Source organism: Engystomops pustulosus, chromosome 4 (genome assembly GCF_040894005.1).
Source record: "Engystomops pustulosus chromosome 4, aEngPut4.maternal, whole genome shotgun sequence".
NCBI lineage: Eukaryota > Metazoa > Chordata > Amphibia > Anura > Leptodactylidae > Engystomops > Engystomops pustulosus.
Window position 1 is genome coordinate 117055859 of NC_092414.1, and position 23600 is coordinate 117079458.

Below are 23600 nucleotides of genomic sequence, written 5' to 3' on the forward strand. Positions count from 1 at the left end.
ACATGTATAGTTAATCCTGCTATCCTGTCAATTATAAGCCCCACCACAATGGTTTCATTAAATGTAAATTTACCACTCACAACCTGTGCAGACTGTTTCTGAATCTCCAGGCAGTCTATGACAATACTGGGTCGAGGGTCTTGGCCTCGCAGGACGCGACCAAGGACTTTGACTGGGTGAAGTGGCTTTACCTTTGGCTAGTGTCGGAATGGTTTGGCTTCCTTAGGGAGTTTGTGGCCTTGGTTCGCCTGTTGTATCACTCCCCCATGGCTTCTGTTCTGGTAAATGCATTCCCCTTCAGGCAGTTTTCGCCGGCTAGAGGAACCCGCCAGGGCTGCCCCCTATACACACTGCTATATGCTATACCCTAAGAACCGTTAACTGTGCGGGTCTTGCCTGGTGTTAGAGGGTTGACAATGGGTGGGGAGGTGGAGACGATTAGCCTATACACTGAAACCTTGCTTTATTTGGAAGACTCGGGGCTCTCTCTGAGTGCAGTGCTAGAGGTAGATACGGAGTTTGGCACCCATTCAGGCCTCAAGATTAATTGGTCTAAGTTGTATATACTCCTTATTGACCACTTAGTTCCCACGGCTGAAGCTGCAGCTCAACCTCTCTGTGTTATATCGGAGATCACATACCTAGGAGTGCAGGTTACGCACTTTATTGTGTACTACTACTATTCCCCCTACTGGCCTTGGCGTGTCTGCACAAGAGAGCATGGTCTAAACTTTTTCTATCCTTTCCTGCCCGTGTTAACTCAAAATGGTTCTCATACCTATGTCCTGCTTCAGTCACACAGTGTATATACTGTGCCAATTCTTTCAGAAGCTTGATAGTTGCATTGCCCTATTTGTTTTGGGAGGGGGTGGTTAAGAATAGCCACCCGCTTGCTTTTTCGCTCCAGGGAGAAGGTAGGGAAGTCTTTCCAATTGTAAGATATACTAATAGGCAGCCCAGTTGTCCCACTTTTCTTGGGTATTCCACCTTGAAAAACCACGTACCATGGCACTTCTTGTTGGCCCCTATTCTAATCTACGTACTTCACCTGAACATCTATTTGAGGGGAAACAAAGACCAGGGGGACATCCCCTTGCTGCTATTTTGATTTGGACAAGAGTTTGCTCCCACTACTATGCTACTGGGTTTGCTACTGGTTTTGACCCCCCAGTGGAATGACCCTGCTCTTTTAGAACTTTCCCTGCTTCCTAGTGGGGCTACATGGAGGGATGAGGGATGACTGTATAGATGTACTCCTCCACTCATTTCAGCAGTTAAAGGGGTTCTCCGGTGACAAAGATTGACCTCACTATACCTATACCTCCCCACAATTATCACTTCACTAATTCAGTGTCATTAAATCTTGTATGCCTTTTATTCCCTTCCATTCAAACCAGCCAAAAGTTTTATAGGTTACTATAGAATGTTACTGCGGTAAAGATATTGGTGAGATTTATCAGCCTTGTACACCAGTTTTCTGGCATACAAGGCATGGAAAAGTTGCAACTCCAAGCACATGCCACAGATTTTTAGACTTTTTGAGAATTCTGGTTCTGGTCACTACTTACAGCTATCTCAATTCTATTGAGCACCAGTACTGTGCCAGAATTACTAAGAGGTTGGTGGTTATTAAAAGGGGCACATAGTGCCAATAGATTACTGATTCGACACATTTAATACCGCATTCAGTCCTATTAAGTACAAGAGTAAGGCGGTAAACTAGTTACGAGTAAGCCAACGGTCCAACAAATGTGTCAATGAAAGTCAATTATCTCTAATAATAAAGTAATTGTTCAAACCCTTTTTTCTGTTTCATCATCTTCTTCATCTGGATTATATGCTTCTGCACACACTAAAACAAAATAAAAAAAGATCAGACACATTATTTGATCAATATTTACCATACATACTGTTTTAAGCCTTGTTTCATGCGTATGCGTTATACATCCTCATTTCAAATGGTTATAACATGGGCTCTGTAGTACCTAGAAATACAATTCTTCTCTCTTCTTTCAATGAATGTAACATGGTGTTTCTAGGTGTCAGGGAATCGAGATATTCACATTTAAATTGATAATTTTGGTGTGATTTCTATATATATAAATATTACTCCTGACGGCACACTGACCGGTTTCCTGTCACCTAGAAACACAAATTTAGATTCATATGAAAGAGAAGTGTGTGAAAGGAAGTGCGCCCCCCTCCAGATTCTTAGCCAGCAGGCTGCAGGGAGAATTTGCTGCACACAGGAGCTGCTGCACCTCAAAGATTATGTCTATAGTGACTTTAAGTAAATTTTGGTAAGGGATAATCTCAGCTAATGTTCATGTTTTTAACCCTCTTATATTCAGAACAATTTGAGAACACGCTTGATTTTTTATATAAATCTGGAAAGTTTTTTTTATGAAAATTGAGTGGAACAATTAACATTCGATCCTCTTTGCCTAATGTGGCTACATATTAACACCATGGCCCAGAACATGCCCATACAGTTATATGTAACACAAAAAACACACACACTTTCCTGATTTTTTTTCACACCATCCTCCATTATTTATACTTAAGTCATGGCGTTCTTACTTGCACAGCTAATACAATGGTGCACATCTAAAAGTGACTTTAGTTATCTCATTAGCTTGGTAAGTGGATATATAGTTATTTCTTTGGGTTACCATTGTGTAAGGAACATACAATAATATATCTGTGGGAAGCTCAGTGCAATTTTCCGCAAAAAAATGTTTGGCACCCCCTGTGGATTTAATGTTCCCTTTGCTGCATATTTTGGTGAATATACACATGTGGGGTATGTATTAACTCCTCACATCTTACTTTATATAAGTATTCTTTGTACATATTTTAGATGAAATTTAGAATGTCCATGTAATTTTTGCATTTTATTACTGTTTGCTGCAAAGTTGCAAGAAGGTGGTAGAGTGCATGAATTTTAAAGTTATTTTTGTGTAAATAGTAGGTGATGATTTCTGAAAAAAATATATTTTGACAGAATAGGAGCTTCTTGCTTTGTGTGTAATATATTTTTCAACCAAATATGGCATGGTTTTTGTTTTAGCATTTTTGGGAGAGTAAATTCTTGTTGATGACGTGTATTGTGGTATATATAAATCTGCTCACTTTGTGTTATTATTTTTAAATGCCTATATGTGCGTAAACCTCCGCTTTGATGTGAGTTTTATGTAAAAACGTATGTCTTCATGGCATTTTCAATGCATTTTTTGTTTAAGGCAAATGCAATCGCCTGGTTGTCTTCTTTCAAAAAATATGTAGGCTTTATTTAATATGTAAAGTGCACATCGCTTTTTATTCTGTTTTATTGCTATATTTTGCAGATTGTGACTGTCCTAAAATTTCTAGCTGAAAAGCTGAAATTTAGTTATTTCAGTTTAAGTAATATCATGATTTATTTATGTGAAAAATATGACTATGAGGTGTCTCTGAAGTCTACACATCTATTACATTTAGAAGATGTGAAAGTAAATATTTGGAGCACATTTTTTGGCATCAAAGTAAAATTTTATGTATTTTTTTATAAAATTGTACACTTTGAATCAAAATTGCATGAAGGCACACATGTCTATAAACTCTTTCATGCAATTTTAAAAATAGTGCAAGTGCTTACAGAAAATATATAATTTTTTGCGGTATAGTATAATTCTTTTTGCTGTAATTTTGGTTTTATTTGTAAACGTCAAAAATGTAAAAATATCTTTGGCCAATAATGCAACTAAATTTCCAGAAATGCCTGGCAGTGAAAGGGTTAAGTGAACCTTTCATAAGAATTTAGGTCCTCAAGCTGTCACCAACATGATAACCAGGGAGATGATCACAATGATCTGTTAGGGGTCAGGTTTAGAGTCACATTAGCCTGTACTCTTATGACTTGAATAATGTTCCATAGGACACGTTTATGATCATACAGCTAAAGCCACTCAGACTAGTGATGATTTACATCAATCAATACCTTAAAAGGTATTTTTACAGCTGACACTACTTTTTTTACAGGGTCCCAGTACATAGTATCGAATATTAAATGGTACCACCAGAAGGTACAATTTGTTCCACAGAAAACAAGTCCCCATACATCTCTCTGTAAATGAAAAACTGAAAAAAGGAAAGTATTCACCATTCCAACTGAAATCTATGTTTCAAACGTGCGGTACCGTACCGCTCCGTACCCCGGAAAAAGATAGGACATGTCCTATCTTTGTCCGTAGTACGGCGCCGTGCGCCATAACTTCCTATGGAGAGGGGCGGGGGTGAGCTGCGCTCACCTCCGCCTCCTCTCCCCGTACACTGCCGTTGCCTTCTACGGTACGGTACAGGCGGGCAACGGCAGTGTGAATATAGCCTTAGATAAATGTGGCCCATTGTGAGCACTGAAATTGCTAAATTGAAGAAAAATTGCAATTCTCATTCTTAAGGTATTAACTACTTCCCAAAAAGCTGTTTTAATAATTTGAAGAGTGCAGTTGTGTAAATGGGAAATTTATAGGCGGTTTATTGTATAAAGATATTTTAAAGCTCATTCAAAACTACTCATTCAAACAATTATAAAATTCAGGACGTTAGCCCAATGCAGGATTGCTGCCTAAACCAGTCCAGACAGGACTAATCAACCTGAGCTGCATGACTCATACACAGCAGCCGGGGATGGTGCAGCAACTGATTACTTCTGTCTGTCAGGGACAATACAGTGATGACATATTCTCGGCTTATGCTGGAACAAGGCTGGAGCAGTACATAATTAGGGGAGGGGAGCGCCAAGCAACCACAGGAGAGACAGAGCCTCATTATCATAATGTTATAATTGTTATTTCAGCAAAACCACTCAGTTCAGGGATTAAACAAGATATATTTCTGCATCAGTGGAGCTACAGCATTCTCAAGGTATGTTTGCTTCATAATGCATAAAAGTAAATGGTAGTAACAGATGTCAGAATTAAAAAAAAAAAACCTGTTGCAATTGGCTACATCATTAACCCCTTAATGACCAGGCCCTTTTTTGTTTTTAAGTTTTAATTTTTAACACCACTTTTTAAATTTTTCCCCTTTTTTATTTTTCCATGTAAAGAGCTGAGTGAGGTCTTGTTTTCTGCATAACAAATTGCAATTCATATTGACTGTATTTAATATTCCATTCCATGTACTGGGAAGCGGAAAAAATTCTAAACATTATTACATTTTTAAAGATTGGATATTTTGGGACGCAGCAATACCTAACATATTTATGATTTTTATTGTTTATTTATATCAGTTCTAGGAAAATGGGGGGTGATTTGAATTTTTAGGTTTTTGTTTATTTTATTTTTACTATTTTTCAGATCCGCTAGGGAACTTTAATCATAGGTTGTCTGATTGATCCTACTGCTCTTAATCTTACTGATCCACTGGCACAATGTCACCAATGATCAGATGTGATACAGCCTGCCATAGCCATTGGCCTGTCACAGCCACCGGCAGCGATCGCAGGCTTAACACTGATAGCGGGTGTTAGCTGCAATATGTAGCAAACATTCATCATAGAACTCAGCCCATGAGCCTTCTATGAACACCGGCTGACTGAGCTAATTTTTAGATTTTTTTTCATAGCTTGGAAAATAATGGAACATCAGTGGATTAATAATGATCAGTACACCCACTGGTGAATTCTTAAAGGGGTGTAGTTTAAAAATGCAGTCACTTGACTGGGGTTCTACTTTACAGAAACCAAAAACAAATCAGCTAAATCTGCTTTTCAAAATTCAAAAAGTGTTATTCAAATAGTTTTCCTTTACTTCGGCGCCATGTATTGTTCCCACCGGGCTATTTATACCCAAATACATGACAGTCTGGTACTAGAGATAACCCACTTTTTGGGTTATACCTGGGCATAAACTTCTTTTTGGACAAAATAGAAGGGTACAGAGGGAAATAAGCTTTATTTGGCTTGTGGATCACAGATCCACAGAGCCGGAAGGTGAGTACACTTTTGTTTTTCTTATAGGATGGACAGGGGCTGTATACTGGGTGAGGGGTTGTATACTAGGGACAGGGGGCTGCTGGATGTATACTAGGGACAGGGGGCTGCTGGCTGTATACTGGGAGCATAGGCTGCAGGCTGTATACTGGGGGGCTAGGGCTGTATACTGTAGGGGTAGGGGCTGCAGGCTGTATACTAGGGGGCAGGTGCTGCAGGCTGTATACTGGGGGCGGGTGCTGAAGGCTGTATACTGGGGGGCAGTGGCTGTATACTGGGGGGCAGGGGCTGCAGGCTGTATACTGGGGGGCAGGGGCTGCAGGCTGTATACTGGGGGGCAGGGGCTGCAGTCTGTATACTGGGGGGCAGGGGCTGCAGGCTGTATACTGGGGGGCATGCACTGGCTGGCTGTATACTGGTGGCAAGCTGGAACCAATGAATTTGCTACCCTCGGCGTATACTCAGGTCGGTGTTAAACATAGGTACCTCGGCTTATACTCTGTTCGGCTTATACTCGTGTATATACAGTTATTTATCAAGGAGTGTTGCGAGCCTTCATTTTCACCTTCTGTCAACAGGTGTCTGAGTTTACATCATGGCATAATGTGACCATGACATATTGGGCAATAAAATTGTGTTATTTATGGAAAAATATACATTTCCACTTTTTACCAGCTATTGTGCATTCATTTATAGAAGGCATCTGTAGGGTTAAAATAATCAGTCCCTTGATAAATACCTTTAGAGGTGTATTCTTCAAACTGGGGTCACTACTCAGGGCTTTATTATTAAATTACAGTCCAGAGCTGCCTGCCAATCCAGTATATATCACCAAATGAGGACTAAAATGCCCAAGGGGGACTGAGTCTTGCTATATTTTCAGGAAATAGATTATGGCCCCTGAAACTGTTAACAATCTGGCACATTTTCAATTTTGTGTTTTTTACTCCCTACCTTCTGAAAGCTATAACTTTTATTTTTTTCATTTACAATGAAATGTTTGAGGGCTTATTGTTTTATATTTTGATATATCTGGCATTTTGAGATGTGGGGATACCTAGCATGTTTATGATTGTGCTCATTTATGTTTATTTCTGTTCTAGGGAAAGAAGGTGATTAAGACAAACATGAAAAAGGCCATTTAGGTCCTTCTTGGATAATTTTCATATGTACAATTAATGCACAAAATATCTAAATTAAAGCTCTGTGCTGACATTCTAAAATGAATAATATTCTAAAATTAATTGTAAAGAAAGGATATGTGTGTATGAGAGTATATATCTTCATATTGTTTGTCTAATTTTCATTAAACTAGAAGGAAACCATATAAAAACAATTGTTGAGTTTAACGCTTTCTACATTATTACTTTTAAAGCTCTGAGCAGCTTAGTCTCCTTAAGCAGAAGGCACTAATTCCTGTAAGAGATTGGATATGCAGTGTAAAATGTTTTATAAGAAACAGACAAACATGATCATGGCTACACAGATACAAGATATATAGGCAAATAATGACCTGTTAACCACTCTGAATGTCTACTTGAATATTAATGTGTCAGTAAAATGTGCTTACAATTAATGTCTATTTAATTACTTAATATAACAGCATTTTTATAAAGCACAGGCCATGTTTAGTACAGAAGCTGCTTAATACTGTCCTACAGTACACATTGTAGTACTGGGTTTCCATCTACACAATAAGAATACAAAGCAGACGAAGCAGTGGCATAGTCACAGCATGTGGGGCAAGTTTGACTATTGAATAATACATGGGCTTTTCTACTGTCAGCAGGCAATATGTCAATGATCATCTAGCTGTGCAATTTTTAGCTCTATCAAACTGCAATATATGAAATCAGTAATAAACTCTCAATCTAAGATCTTCTATTTTGTATCTTGACACAGGTTGGTTGAAAAGAGCAATCCTAAGTAGTTAGTTTTTCTCCAATGAACCAATGAACCTATAACTCTACAGCAATAAGGCAAGGCAAACAAAAAAGCCCCTGGGGCAGACTGTACAAGTACTTCAACCATGCAATCAATAGCGTTTCAATAGATTTTAGTTCCCAGGTCTCAGTTAACTTTAACAGGTCTTACTTAACTTTAACTTATGAGTTCGTAATGATTTTTAACAATTTGTTATATCTGATTTCCTCCTTTCAAAATAAACAGAACAATTTCCATTTGGTGCTATTCTCCTTTTTCTGTTCTAAAGCTACTTGTCAAAAAACCAAGCATCAGAGAATTGTGTGAATATCTTGAGCCCTAGAACTGAGTTTATTGCATTTAGTCCTCAGAACCTTAAACATTTTGTTCTGATAAGTAAATTATCAGAAGTAATTGAAATGAGTTCTGCACAATGTGTACATACAGAATATATGTACAGTAAGTGACTAGCTTATATACAGTTGTGTGGTCACAGTTTGGGTACTCCGACCTAGGATCTTTCCACAGTATGTGAGGAACATAAAGTGTAAGCACTTGTGTTAGATGCAATAACTTTTATTGTGAAAGCACAGCAAGCTTAAACCAAAATGTGACATTTCAGCCTACAGTGCCTTTTTTCAAACTATTGCCGTGGGGAAGAGTCAGAGTAGTGTGCTAGCATAGAGTAGTAGTGTCAGTTATTACATTAAAAATACCTAGCCTGATAAATTTTATCACATGGGGAACATGGAATAAGTAGTAGAAACCAAGTGAAATGGTTTAATGAAATGTATAGTCTGTAAAAGCACTAAGGGTTTATACCGAGATTAGTATTTAAGGCCATTCAAGGCCTGAAACTTACCTTAGATGGAGAAAAACTTGAGTATACTACACAAAAATAAGAAGACTACCCGCTGACTCCATTGACATATTTCTAGCCTGTTTTTCACCCAGCAGAGTCTGGCCTAGTTACCTGAAGCCTTTCAGCAAATCTTGGCACTTCCACTTTCCCAGGAGAACTCCTGCAGAGCTATAGATCAGCCTGCTATATTCTTTCCTCTGTAGCAGATGCTTCCACCCGTGCCTTCCATAATAATAGTACTTGACACGTCTGGTAGCATGCTAGCTTCACCCACTGTATGCCTTTCTTCTTCTCCTTCTTTGAGCCACTATCCACACCCAAAGACTCCTGACCCCCAAAAAGTAGTCGCGTCCATTCCGCAGCTGTCTACCAACCTTTCTGGCCCACAACCTCAGCCTGTAACCACCAGCCCTTTTACTGGCTCAGTCTCAAGGCATGTGCTGCACACTGCAAACTCTGTCCTGACTTCCATTGACTGCACTAACCTTTCCCCATGTGGGCTTCCCAAAACATTGCTGACCACCAAAATGTGGCTGTACAACTGTCCCAAAATAGGTAAGCCAGCATCTGTAGTCTCCAAGCAACACACTAAACAGCAGAGAGACTAACTAATGTTCATGTTATTAAAACTTCCTATTCAGAAGAATCTGAGAACATACTTGTTCTATGATTCTCATATATTGAGTGATGGGTTTTTTAACCCCTTCACGCACTGCGACAGATACATCCGCCACAGAGCTATGAAGCGTGTGTGAAGAGGGCTCACGGGCTGAGACCCATTGCATATAACCCACGGTCGGTGGCAATGAAAGCATGGCCGCGCATGGGAGCCGCCATGTTACCTCCGATCATTCCTCCCCCAAACGGCATCGGGGGGGGGGGGAGGGGGGAGGCAATCGGTTGCCATGACTGCCTCGGGTCTTAGTCAGACCCAAGGCTGAATGGTTTATGCAGATTCGTTACAATGAGCCAGTGGCTCATTGTAACGTATACTGTGCAGAAACACCATATACTGCCATATAGTTGTATTGCAATATATGGTAGGGACGATCTGACTATCTAGGGTTAATGTACCCTAGAGGGTATAAGAAATTGTGGGGAAAAAAAAAAAGAAAAGTTTAAAAAAATGTTAAAAATTAATAAAATATTAAAAATTCAAATCACCCCCCTTTCCCTAGAACTGATATAAAATATAATAAACAGTAAAAATCACAGACACATTAGGTATCGCCATGTCCCAAAATGCCCGATCTATTAAAAAATATAAAAATGGTTATAATCGGTGGTGACCTCCGAAATGGGAAATGGCGACCAAATGTCCGAAATGCGACTTTTGCATCTTTTTTTTACATGACATAAAAAATGTAATGAAAAGTGACCAAAAGGTCGTACAGTTCAAAATGGTAGCAATGAAAACTTCGGCTCATTTCGCAAAAAATGACACCACCCACAGCTCCGTGCACCAAAGTATGAAAAAGTTATTAGCGTCAGAAGATGGCAAAATTTTCTTTTCCTTTTTCGTACACATTTGTTTCATTTTTGGAAATATCAAAAAATACAAATTGGTACTATGCTCACAAGCAATTATAAATATTAAATACATTTTATTAGTTATGCAAAAAATTATTAATAACAGCAAATTTACATAGCATGGTAGTAGTACAATGGGAATACATGATTAAAAACAGTGCATAGCCACATATAGAACAAGCAAAGTGCCATAGGGAATAAAATGAATGCAAGATAGTATGCAAATGTATGCAATATAATGTTTACATTATGTTTACACTATTCTGCTCAGGCACACTTGCCCCTTACTTTCGTAATCGTGACAGAACTCACGCGATAGCCGCGACTCTTTTTTTTTTGGGCATCAGGCGCGTGCGCCAGTTTTTTCTGGCTTCGATCTGCGCATGCGCGGTGAAGCTCTATTTCGAGCTCCCGCGATCTTTAGGCAGTTCTCATTTACCGTTTGGCGCATGCGCGCATATTTTAGACGCCAATGCAACTGATAGACATTTCTGGGGGCTAATCAGTCGCCAGCTATTTTATCTTCACTTCCCTTTGTTTGTCGTCATGTCTACAGGACACCTGTATCCTAATTGCTCTCTATCTTCCTATTGGTTCAGAGTGATATATAACCCATGACTCACCTGAATCTGACACTCCCCTTGAGAAAGCGAGTGGGCGAAACACGTGTTGGGGCTACACAGTGCACACCCGGTATCCTGGTATGGTAATGACTTTCTAGTATTGTTTTAGAGCCGTTCATGTTAGCAAGCTAAGGCTTGTACTGTATATAGCTGTCTTCTACCTCTAGTTACTAGGTCTCCTACTCCATACGGATTCATTTTATTCCCTATGGCACTTTGCTTGTTCTATATGTGGCTATGCACTGTTTTTAATCATGTATTCCCATTGTACAACTACCATGCTATGTAAATTTGCTGTTATTAATAATTTTTTGCATAACTAATAAAATTTATTTAATATTTATAATTGCTTGTGAGCATAGTACCAATTTGTATTTTTTGATACTTACATTTTGGGGCACAGGATTTTACAGTGGCATTTGGATTTGGTGCCCATATCCTTAGCTCCCCCATCTGTTGGATTTAGTTTTTGGAAATGTATTAAAACGCGATAAAACTTGTATAAATTTGGTATCACCGTGATCGTACCAAACCAAAGAATAAATTAGAGGTGTTATTTGGAGCGCAGATGCAGTTTTGTAAAATTTTTCCACATTTGGAACTTTTTTCCTGCTTCCCAGTACACGGCATGGAATAATAAAAAACATCACAGGAAAGTTAAATTTGTTACACAGCTCTGTACACTGAAAAATGAAAAAGTTATGGATTTTTGAAGGTGGAGAGCGAGAAATGAGCGAAAAAACCCTGAGTCCTTAAGGGGTTAATGTAAATGCAGCAAAACAATGTTCCATCCTCTTTGCCTAATGTGGCTACATATTAACACCGCAACCCAGAACATGCCCAAAAAGTTTATATATAAAAAGCATACTCCTGAATAAAGTTTTTATTTCACACCATCCTTCATCATTTACACCCATGGCATTCTTACGCAAATTCTTATGAACCATGGAAAGTTCCATTATTGTGTGGCTAATACAATGGCGCACATGTAAAAGTGATTTTTGTTATCTCATTAGCTTGGTTTATTGATATTTTTATTTTGGTGACCATTGTGTAAGGGAGAATACAATAATATATTTGTGTGAAGCCTAGTGCAATTTTCTGCACAAAATGTTTGGTGCCCCCTGTGGATTTAACGTCCTCACATCTTACTGCCGCAAAGTTGTATTAAGTTGGTGGTGTGTATGAATCAAAAAGTAATTTTTGTATACATGATAGGCAGGGATTTCTGACAAAATTATGATTTTGACAGAATAGCAGCTTTTTACTTTGTGTGTTATATATTTTTAAACATATTTGTGGATTGCAACCAAATATTGCATGGGTTTTGTTGAAGCATTCTTGGGAGTGTAAATTATTGTTGATGTGTATTGTGGTATATATAAATCTGCCAACTTTGTGTTATTTTTAAATTCCTTTTTGTGCATAAACCTCCGCTTTGATGTGAATTTTATGTAAAAAAAAAATTTTTGTCACAAAGTTGCATGATGGTGTTACGTGCTGTCAACTGTTAATCAAGACAAATGCTATGGCCAGGTCTGCTTACAAAATATATATAGGTTGTGGGGTTGCCTTTATATTTTAATCTGTTTTATTTTGCGAGTTGTGACGGTCTTAAAATTTCTAGCTGAAAAGCAGATTTTTGGTTATTTCAGTTTTCAATTACATTTAGGGAATGTGAAGCTATATATTTTCTGTTTGGGGCACATTGTTTACCATCAAAGTCAATTTTCATGCATTTTTTTAGTTTCAACAAGGTTTTATTGTTTGAAAAACATTGGAAAATGCCTTACAATAGGTCAAGGTGCAAGGTGTACTTTTATACATTTCATTTTTTTTTAAATTACACTTTGAATCAAAATTGCATGAAGGTGCCTAGGTATATCAACTCTTTAATGCAGTTTTGAAAATGGGGCAAGTGTCTACTTTCAGGAAATATATGGTTTGTTGGGGTTTAGTTTCATTCTTTATGCTGTAATTTAGGTTTCATTTTTACTCATCAAAACTGTAAAAACTGCTCTGGCCTAAAAACCGACAAAATTTTCATAAATGCCTGGCAGGTAAAAGGGTTAATCACCTAGTGATGTTTACAAAATAAAGATAATTTTTAATCCCTTACTTTGCAATGTTAGTCAATTTCATTGCTGTTTTTGCTTCTAACACTGCATAGGCTGGTCAATGTAAGATTCCAGAGTGTGGGCAGGAACTAGCTAACCAGACACTTCATAATTCCTCTGTGCTATAATGTGCGGACAATGTGCTTATATTATCAGGGTACAGGGTTTAGCTACACTTTCATTTAGCTTCTGAACAGTCTACTAATATCTGACAGAATATTATAGAATAAGATAGATGAGACGGATCAAAGTCATGATATGGAAATGACACACTCAGCTCTGCTGCCTCACTTAATCAATACAACTTACAGTCAACACTGCTATGTCACCCCCTCCTTTAGGATCAAGACCTAATCTTTTTTGAAGTGCTGCTGTTGCTGTCTCCTCTCCAGTCTGCTGAGAAAAGTTCAAAAGCCTGCTTTAACAAGAAAGTGCCTGTGTCTGTAGTATGCTCTCTGCCTTCTCAGTCTCCTGCAACACAAGAGAAGAACCGGCCCAACCATAGTCAGGAGTTTTTGGTCAGATCCAGGAACAACCAATTTGTAAACACCAGGCCTGATAGACAGGTTGGACTTATATCTGTAAAATGATGCATTTTTGTTAATAACAGTGAATTAGAGAATGAGTTATTTTGTTATCCTGAGTACATTTAAGAACCTTGTCTTAGTGGGCATATCCGTTTAATAAATCTAATCTCCCATAGGAACCATTTAATATTCAGTAAAATGTACAAGGAGACTGAACTGAAATTATAAATGTTGTAAAATTAACAAATAATTTTTTTTTATCTTCTTACAGGCTTTGTATTTCCAATTTTTATTTTTCAGTGCAATTCACACATTACCTTTATTCTTTGGGTCAATGCAATCAAGTAGATACCAATATATATATTATTTGTCATATCTTAAAACATTTTTTTGGAAGAGAAAATACATTCTCCATATTGCAATATTCTGACACATGTTACTTTTTAAGCTTTAGTCTAAGTTACTGTGTCAGAGATAATTATTTGTGGGACCAGTTTATGTTCTAAATGATCCCATTTTGGGAATTTGCAAGCTTAAATTAAAATTTTTATGTGGGGCTAAATGGTAAAATTATTTAGACATACAGTATTGATGAATAAAACAAGAAAGATACCCACTTTATATAAAATGATGGAAGTATGTTGTGTTCAGCAATTTCCTTTGTGCATCTCTCTTGGAATACAAGCAATGTGCAGATGGCTAAATTAGCAAAACATGTTCTACTGGAAATGAATTTACCAGTTGTTAAACAGAACTGAAATAATAATTCAAAATATTTGTATATTTATATAAAGGAGGTCAAGAGGAAAATTCTGTTTACTAACATGTAATTGTGGAACACCAGTTCATGAACAGCACACATAATAAAATACTTTTTGGCACCTTAAAAATTACTAAGGTATAACAGATTAGAAAACAACTGTGAATTAAAAATGATGTACAACCAGGGGGCATCGTAAGTATGCGCCAAATTTTATGAGTTGCCCCTAACATATTACTATTATCTTGGAAGTTTTTTCTACCTACATTATCACACTTCTTTGCAATTTGTAATGCTGTGGTAAGATCACTTTCAGAGCCCAAATTCTGACACTACTTAAAGTGGTATTCTCGTCTGGGCATTCACATTCAGTTTAATTAATCTGCCATATATAAACATTTTTTCAATTAGATGTTATTAAAAAATTTTTTTACCCGTGTGAAGATAATTTCTCATAAATGTAGTAATATGGTCCCTTAGAAACGAGAAGGCTTCCTCGGATACGGCCACCTTTGCTGGAGGGATTGCACAAAGACACAAAGGGTGTTTGTATATGAAATGTCCGGAGTTACTGCATATCCTACAGCCGCCCTGTGGTAATGATTGCTGAAGCCGTGTGGTTAGGCAGGGGTCAATAGCGCATGTCTGGCCGCTGTTGCCAAAATGTGAGGTGGTCTTATCCGAGGAGGCCATCTCGTTTCTAAGGGACTGCATGGCTACATTTATGATAAATTGTCTTCACACAGGAACATTTTTTTTAATAACATCCCATTGAAGAAATGGTTACATAAGGCAAATGAATTAATGCCCAGATAGGAATACCCCATTAACTTGACTGAAAAAAGCACCAATGCATTATTGCACCGGTCCCCAACCGCAGGTCAATGGCCCACGGTCGTCCATGGAGCACTCAGGTTCTGGGCTGAGGTAAAATGACTTTGTGAATAAAAAAAAAAATCATACTCACCTTTCCTGGCTCCCTGGATGCAGACAGTAGTCTTCTACCCTCTTTTCTCTGCAGCGCTGTACACAGTGCTGTAGCCGACAGACGCAATGTGATGACCTCATAGCATCTGCCGACTTCAGAGCTGCATACAGTTGCCACAGAGAAGTTCAGGAGAGGACTGCCAGGAAAGATGAGTATAGGATTTTTTTGTTATTTATAATTTTTCGAATCGAATATAAGAAGAGAGGGTGGGAGTGGTTGCAGATGAAACCATTGTTAATGTTGGAGAGGACTACTAAATTGTCAGCATTATAATGTACCCTTTTCTGTATCCCCCTCCTTTTAATGACCCCTGTTTTTGTATTCTCCTCCTTATAAAGACAGATCACATAAATGCAGGAAAGGGAGCATTATTCGGGGGGCAATTGCGTAAAGGGGGATGGTATTTTGTTGGGGTTTTGTATGGGGAAAGGACAAAACATGCAATTTTCCCCCCTGAGACCATGGGGGTGGTGCAACCCCTTCAGTCCCTAGAAAAAGAAAACAGTATGTAGCTGGTCAAGGCCTTTTTTGGCCTACAGGACAGAGCACTTTTTTCATTTCTCCATGTTTGATTTCCAGAAGACGTATCTTTTTTCTGTAATATAACATAATAAAGGCTTGTTTTTACAGTCAGAGTTGTATTTTTCAATGGCCTATTTTTTCTGGTAAAACTCATGTGTTTAATTGTCTAGGTTGTGTATAACAGCCAGTTTCTTGCTGCTGACTTTTTGATTTTTTTATTACAACTTTTCCAGAGATAGAAAGGACTACAATTTTGACATATTTTTTAAGCCCTCCACAGTACAGGTATAATTGCATGATATCCTCTTGGCCAAGGTCGCTATTGACACGACAATAGTCATTTTGTGTTTTTTTTTAATGTATTTTAATTTTTATCCCACAGTTTTTTTAATAATAATAACTAATTTATTTATTTCTTTTTAATCCTTTATATTAACCCCTTAACGACCTGGCCTTTTTTTTCATTTCCATGAAGACCCGAGGCTATTTTGTTTCAACCCCTTCATTACAATGTGCTGATAGCACATTGTAATGAATGAGGAGGAAAATCCCCATATACTGCCATACTGTAGTATGGCAGTATATGTTGGGATCGATCAGACAACCTAGGGTTAAAGTACCCTAGGGAGTCTGAAAAATAGTAAAAAGAAAAATAAAGTTTAAAAAAAAAATATAATAAAAAAACCTAAAAATTCAAATCACCCCCCTTTCCCTAGAACTGACATAAATATAAATAAACACATTAGGTATCGACGCATCCGAAAATGCCCGATCTATCAAAATATATTAAAGTTTTTTCAATGCATTTAACCCTGTAACGGAAAATAGCGCCCAAAGTCGAAAATGGAACTTTTTTGCCATATTGAAAAATATAAAAAAATCTATAAAAGTGATCAAAAGGTCGTAAAAATGTCCTAAAAATGATATCATTGAAAATATTATCAAATTTCACAAAAAATGACACCACCCACAGCTCCGTACACCAAAGTATAAAAAAAGTTATTAGGGCCAGAAGTTGGCAAAATCAAAAAAATAATTTTTGTACAGGAGGTTTTAATTTTTGTAAATGTATGAAAACATTATAAAACCTATACAAATTTGGTATCCCCTTAATCGTACCAACCCAAAGAATAAAGTAGACATGTCATTTGGCGCGCTCAGTGAAAGGCGTAATATCAAAGCCCACAAGAAAATGGCGCAAATGCGTTTTTCACCATTTTCACTGCATTTGGATTTTTTTCTCCGCTTCCGAGTACATGGCATGGAATATTTAATACCATCACTATGAAGTGCAATTTGTTACGCAGAAACGAGCAGTCACACAGCTCTTTACGTGTAAAAATAAAAAAGTTATAGATTTTTGAAGGTGGGGTGTGAAAAATGGACATGAAAAAACAGGAAAGGGCTCGGTCCTTAACCGGTTAAATATATTTTTGTCCAGCTGCGATTTGAATTCACAACCTCCATATACTGTGCCTCTATCCACTAAATCAACAAATTTAGTCCCTTGAGAACATTTTATTGAACAAAAATGTAATTTTTCATTTTCCCTACCCAATGTTAATATCTTTTATGGAACACCCATTCCCCTTGATAGGTTCCTTGATGGGTTAAAATAGAAAAATAGGGTTAAGTCATTCCTTCTTTTTAATTTTTAACTAAAGTTTCTAATTTATTTTAAAGGAAATCTACCAACTAAGTAAATCATGATAAATCAGAGACACCTAACTGATGGATATAGGCACTGTGACTGTGGTAGTCTTCTTATATTTGTTATCCAAGGACTTCTTCCTTCTTTTAAAAGTAGGGCTGAAGGGCTACTGGAGGTGTTACCCTGAGGGCTTTCCCTCTGTGTAGCAGCATCACTGGTTCTTACACTGTAGATTTCCTTTAAACTCGTAAGAAAATGGTGCCACTGCATTTTTTTTCATCAATTTCACTGTTTTAAATTTTTTGCCAGCATCATGGTATTAATAAATAGTGCCAATAGAAAGCACAATTTGCTTACCAATAAGAAGCCCTCATACATCTTTGTAAACAAAAAATATATAAAAAGTCATGGATTTTAAAAGCAAGAGGTAAAAATTAGATAAACAAAAATGGAAAAGGCTTGCAGAGTTAAAAGGTTAAATCAATAATGACACCGTGGAATTTGTCATTGGAATTTTTGTGTTTTGCAACTGCGGTTATATTTACTCAAGACCTTCTAAGGATTGTTTTTTGTATTACGTACTGATGGTAGAATTAAAGGAATCAAGCAATCAAATATTGGTAATACAATAAATACACACATCAGGGAATAACAGCACACTTACACTAAATATATAGATTCTATTACATAAAAGGTAAAATATCCTTACCAGATGCACGCCTTGAAAACCTGCTTATGACTGGAGCTGTAAATACAAAAAAGACATTTTATGAAATGAAAAGTTTATTTACACATCCTTTTAAAATTAAACATTTTTTTGAGCAATATTTTTTGTAGAAAATAAATATGGAACATTTCAGTTAGGCACCACATCTTTTGGGACACTAACCAACTATGGCTTTATGTACCTGAGTTGTAGTGTCCAAAATTGCCCTATAACAGCTTTTATTGCGCAAAATCACTACCTACGGCACACGCCCAGTGATATCATGATGTACTACGGCGGCATCACTGAATCACTGCGCAGGTGCCAAGAGCTTCGGTCTAAGATAAATTTAAAAGTGCCTGTGGGTGGTTTAGTGTCCTAAATCATCATGACAGGTTCCCTTTAAGTCAATCAACAAGCAATGAGTAAAAAATAGCAAGTACCGGTAGTTACTCATACAAACGGTTTCTGTGGGTACTGATTTACCCATACCTTTACCTTAACATCCATTACAGCAAGATATCATTTATGTGTTTGAAGCCAAACTATAAAACACATGCAATCTTTCTGTAACATGCAATACAAGTTCCACACATGAGACTAGATTACATGAATTGTGTTGAAGAAGAAAATTTAAATCAGGTCACTGTATTATAACTATATAATAAGTGTTAAAATTCAACATACCTGATCTTTCTTTGCTCCAACATCATTTGTTGGGAGAGAATTAAGATAGCTAACTGGAACCTCCAACTTCTATGTCTGGCCAAAAAGTTTTCAAAAACTTGCAATATTGGTAATGCATCAGAAAACTGCTGCAGTTTACTTGCATTATTCATTGCAGCCTACAGTACAAACAACAGCAGGGTACAGTACCCCAGACGAAGGCATCATTGCCAAATTGCGCATTGGGGTGTTTGTCAGAGTAGTAGAAGTTTCTACTGTCACTTGCCATACGTAAGCTCTCAGTTTCTGTGTTAGTGACTATGACCTTGAGTAGCATGCACTATTGAATGTTTCAATGATTCATCATGAACTTGACACTATTTTTTATAAATTAATGTGCAGAAAACTTCAGTGACTATACCCAGGCATATTATTATTTACTATAGAGTGAGCACAATACTTTAGCATCCCTGGGATGTTGTTTCCTGTTCTGATTATGTTAACTCAGTGGGACTGCCAGTGCCCGGGGCTGCGCGATCTGCTTCCGGCAGGACTCGGCTGTGACATACTGAGCATGCGCACATAATACAGTGTAATATATCTGTATTACACTGTATTAGGTGAAGAATAGCTTGAACAAGTGATCAGTGGATCACTTGTTCAATCTAACCTGTAAAAGTAAATAAAAAAAAGTAAAAAACACTAATTAAACACACTTTTGAATAAAAAGAATTGATTAAATAAAGTTAAAGACCCCTAAACACAAACATTCCCTATGCACATCTAATAAAGTGAAAAAACCTGAAAATCACATATTTGGTATCGCCGCGTCCGTAACAACCTGTACAATAAGTCAGAAACATTATTGGACCCGTACGGTGAACGCCGTAAAAACAAAACGCGAAAAACTCGCCAAAAATGTAAATTTTCATAAAATCCCTGCACAAAAATGTTCCAAAAAGTGATAAAAAAAAAGTTATGTGCACCAAAATGGTACCACTGAAAAGGATAACTCAACACGTAAAAAATAAGCCTTAAACCAGCTCTGTCAACCAAAAAATATTAAAGTTATATCTCCGAAAAGATGGCAATGCAAAAACATTTTCTTTATATTCGTTTTTTTCCTGTAAAATTGTAAAATATACATAAAAAAAAAAAAAGGTATCACCGTAATCGTAGTGATCTATAGAATAAAAATATCATAGTATTTTTAGTGTACGGTGTACAACCCCCAAAATATACAAAAAAAAGAAACCCAAAATTGACAATTTTCTTTTCCTCCATACATTAAAGAGTTAATAAAATCTCATCAAAAAGCTACAGACCCACTAAAATGCAGTAGTTGTAAAGTGCATCTCATGTCGCAAAAAATAAGCCCTTATATGTCCAAATTGTTCAAAAAATAAAGGTTGTATAGCCATTATAAGGTGACAATGCATAATCTGCTCTGAACGGCGCAGTTCCCCCTCAATGCCCTGGCGTGTGCCCAAACAGCAGGTTACCACCACATATAGGGTATTGTTATACACGGGAGAGATTGGGTATCAAATTTTTTTAAGCGTTTTGGTATTTTATCCACTGATTTTTTAACTAACATGAAGTACAATATGTCACGAGAAAACAATTTCAAAATCACTTGGATATGTTAAAGCGTTCCAAAGTTATAACCACTTATAGTGACACAGGGCAGATTTGAAAAAATGGGCCGTGTCAGGAAGGTGAAAAGTGGCTTCGGCGTTGAGGGGTTAAGGCTGCATTTACACACTCCATTTTTTAATGCAAGCCAGGCACTGCAGGGAGCATTTTTGATCGAAGTGCTTGTGATTGGTAACAAGGTACTCATTTTTTGGCAGGAAACAATGCAGAACACATGTTGCTTATTCCTGATTACCAGTGTTCTAGGTCTAAACACATCTCAATTAGGAAAAGCTCTTCTCTTCTACTTTAATTGTGTTTCAAAACACAGTGGCCCAGATTTACTATTGCTTCTCTGGCGGAGAAACCATATAAACCTCCCTCTCCCCGCCACAGGGAGCGAGACCGGGCGATAGACATGAACGCTTGGCCTGCCAAATTTACTATAGTCTCCGCTGGAAAACCTGCAAAGACTACAGCAAAAGACTCTGCCAGTTCTGCCCTGTCCACAGATTGGAACTGGTGGAGTTTGTGCCCATATTCACTAAGAGGTCAGAGACTCTTAGTGAACGGCTCATGCACCTGCGTGTCCATCACAAGTCCATGGAGAGATTTCTAAACACCGGAAGTAAACATAGGGGCTTTTTGTAGAAGGCCAGCAAGCAGAGATCTAGGAAACCGACAGGAATTGATACAGAAAGTATATTGGAAAAGTGTATACCTTTTCATTACACAAACCATATTCATTATTTGCTGAAAGCGGACAACCACTAACTTTATGGAACCATTCATCTAATCACATTTTAAAAATTTAAAATTTTAGGAATGAAGCCAGCTCTGTCCTGCAGAAGGGGTTAACTGCAAGATTGATGCCATCTCTTTCCTGCAGAAGGGGTTAACTGTAGCAATGCTGGCAGCTCTGTCCTGCAGAAGAGGTTAATGCTGTCGGCGGCATACAGCACAGTACTTTTTTTTAGTATCGCAGCCATGGAAATCCTGGTATTGAACCATTTGCAGGGGAATTGTATCGGAAAAGTACCAACGATTCAATAATGCAAAAATTTCTCCGTTGATGGTGTATAAGATGTGTCACTTCAGAAAACCTGTTATACCATGCCTGAAGGGACCTAAGCTGTCCCGAAAGCTTGCTTGTAACATCTTATATTTCAGTTAGCCATTAAAAGGTATCAATCTCTAGAAGGTTACTTTATTTGACCTATCAAAAGCAACAGGAATTTCTTCAACTGGCTAACACGGTACAGAACTTTTTTTCTTGTGACATGTCTAAGAAGCATCGGTAAATAAAGTATCACAGGATTTGGAGCTAGAATGCATTATTGTCCAGTAATTCCTTCATATTAATGTGGTTAAACACAGCTTTCCATTGTGTTCCATTGTGTAACGGCATATTTAGTAATAACTGTGTATGATATCTAAGGAAAAATAATTTAATAAATTTCCTGTTTCTATGCAGATGCTAAGTGATACCCAAGGAGTAGTTCCAGCAGCTCAGCAAAAAAAAAATTTTCTAGCAGTGCATATCTAAGAAGTGCAAACAATAATGAACTTTACTACATCCATCCTAACTGTACTAACTGTAATGAGAAATGCTATGTAACTTTAAAGGGGTCATTAGGGATTATTTGTTTTTCTTAGTGGCCTTTGTGGTTTTCTCATCTGCTCTGGTCCAACTGGGCTTCTCCCACTGCTTCGGGCTTCAGTGACCTCACATAAACATTGTGTACCAGCTAAAACCTAATACGGCCAGAATACTAGCTGAAGCCCCAGAATGTGTTTTTTGTTTTTTTTACTTTTTTCCAACCTCAAGGCCATTGATAAAAAAAAAATTGAAATACTCCGGGCAACCACTTTAACTTCAAACTTTACAGTGTTTTAGACTGACTTCAAAGAAAGCTATGATCCTACTTTTCCCCATTCTCCATGGAGGCATGCTGTAATTTCATGTGATTAAAAAAAATTAGGAAGACATTGCATATATAATAACAAGGCTTTTGATGATGTCATCCTATTCACATGAGTTCTGCCTCAGGAACAAGGAGGCAATGCAAGTAAATTTTAATATGTAGGACTCACTTAGTGTAAATGACTCACATCAGACGAGTTGCATATAAGTTTACAAACTGATTTTTGTAACATTGCAGCCATGGAATCATTTAGGGATAATGGCAATCCTTTTAAATTTTAGTTTTTAACGAAGTCTTTATTTTTGATAGGTTAATTTGCATGACAGGTTCTCCTTAAAATAACTACCTATGTAATTCATACATCTGTCAATATTTATCATGCTTCTCAGTACTGTAGTGCACTAAAGAAAGACTATGATTTTACAGCCCTGGTGCAGTTTAAGCGTTAGTGCACTTTTAAGAAAAAAACTTCATGGGTAGCAGCAATAAAAAATCAAGAAATCCTGTCTGTTTGCGGTGACATTTTAGACAAGTGTAGCAATTCAGGTAGAAGCTACAGAAGCAATGGGTATGTCTTCTAATCAGGGACCTGATTACACTATTTAGTGCAACTACTGTCATTCTGTGGTGATGTTGTAAAGACTAGCACTTTCTGTGAATGTACTTTTAAAGTAACTTATCCTTTTCCTTGTAACTAACAGTCTGCGTACATTTAACATTCACACGGCCGTGTTTTTGCCCAAACTGGATTCTGGTTATGGCATGGGGCCTAAGTACATGTAACTACTTACAAAAAGTTAGGGAGTGAAATTTATGGAAAGCATAAAAAGTTCATGCTACAATGATGTTATATCAGTAATTTAACACATTTAAGTAGAAGCATGCAATGGTGGTTTCCTCATTTCAAACTGGTGTGGTCAGCACACAGACTACAATGATGTAAACAGTTTTGAATGTTCTGACTTGACACTTGGGTGTCTCTCACCATAAAATGTGCCTGGAGTTGTGGGAAAATAAGCAAATTCCTTGAAATGCAGCCCCATCAACATCAAGAATGACTTTCAGGAAGCCTAATGAAATTATGCGGGATTAAACCAAACCAGTATAGTGAGAGGCTTTTGACTAGGGACGGGAAGTAAGAGTTATCCTTAAGGAAACTTTGCCAATTAAGGCCACCTTGTAGACATGTGG

General features: G+C 37.4%; 1 protein-coding gene across 2 annotated transcripts in view; it reads right to left on the reverse strand.

The window, feature by feature from the left end:
* PRKAR2B (protein kinase cAMP-dependent type II regulatory subunit beta) overlaps nucleotides 1-23600 on the reverse strand; it is a 69734-nt gene that overhangs the window by 17400 nt on the left and 28734 nt on the right. For both annotated transcript variants that reach the window (XM_072147164.1, XM_072147163.1), the window contains exons 2-3: nucleotides 18187-18222; nucleotides 1800-1852 (exon numbers count right to left, since the gene is read on the reverse strand). In XM_072147164.1, coding sequence (XP_072003265.1) covers nucleotides 1800-1852; nucleotides 18187-18222 — 89 coding nt within the window. The remainder of the gene's footprint in view (nucleotides 1-1799; nucleotides 1853-18186; nucleotides 18223-23600) is intronic.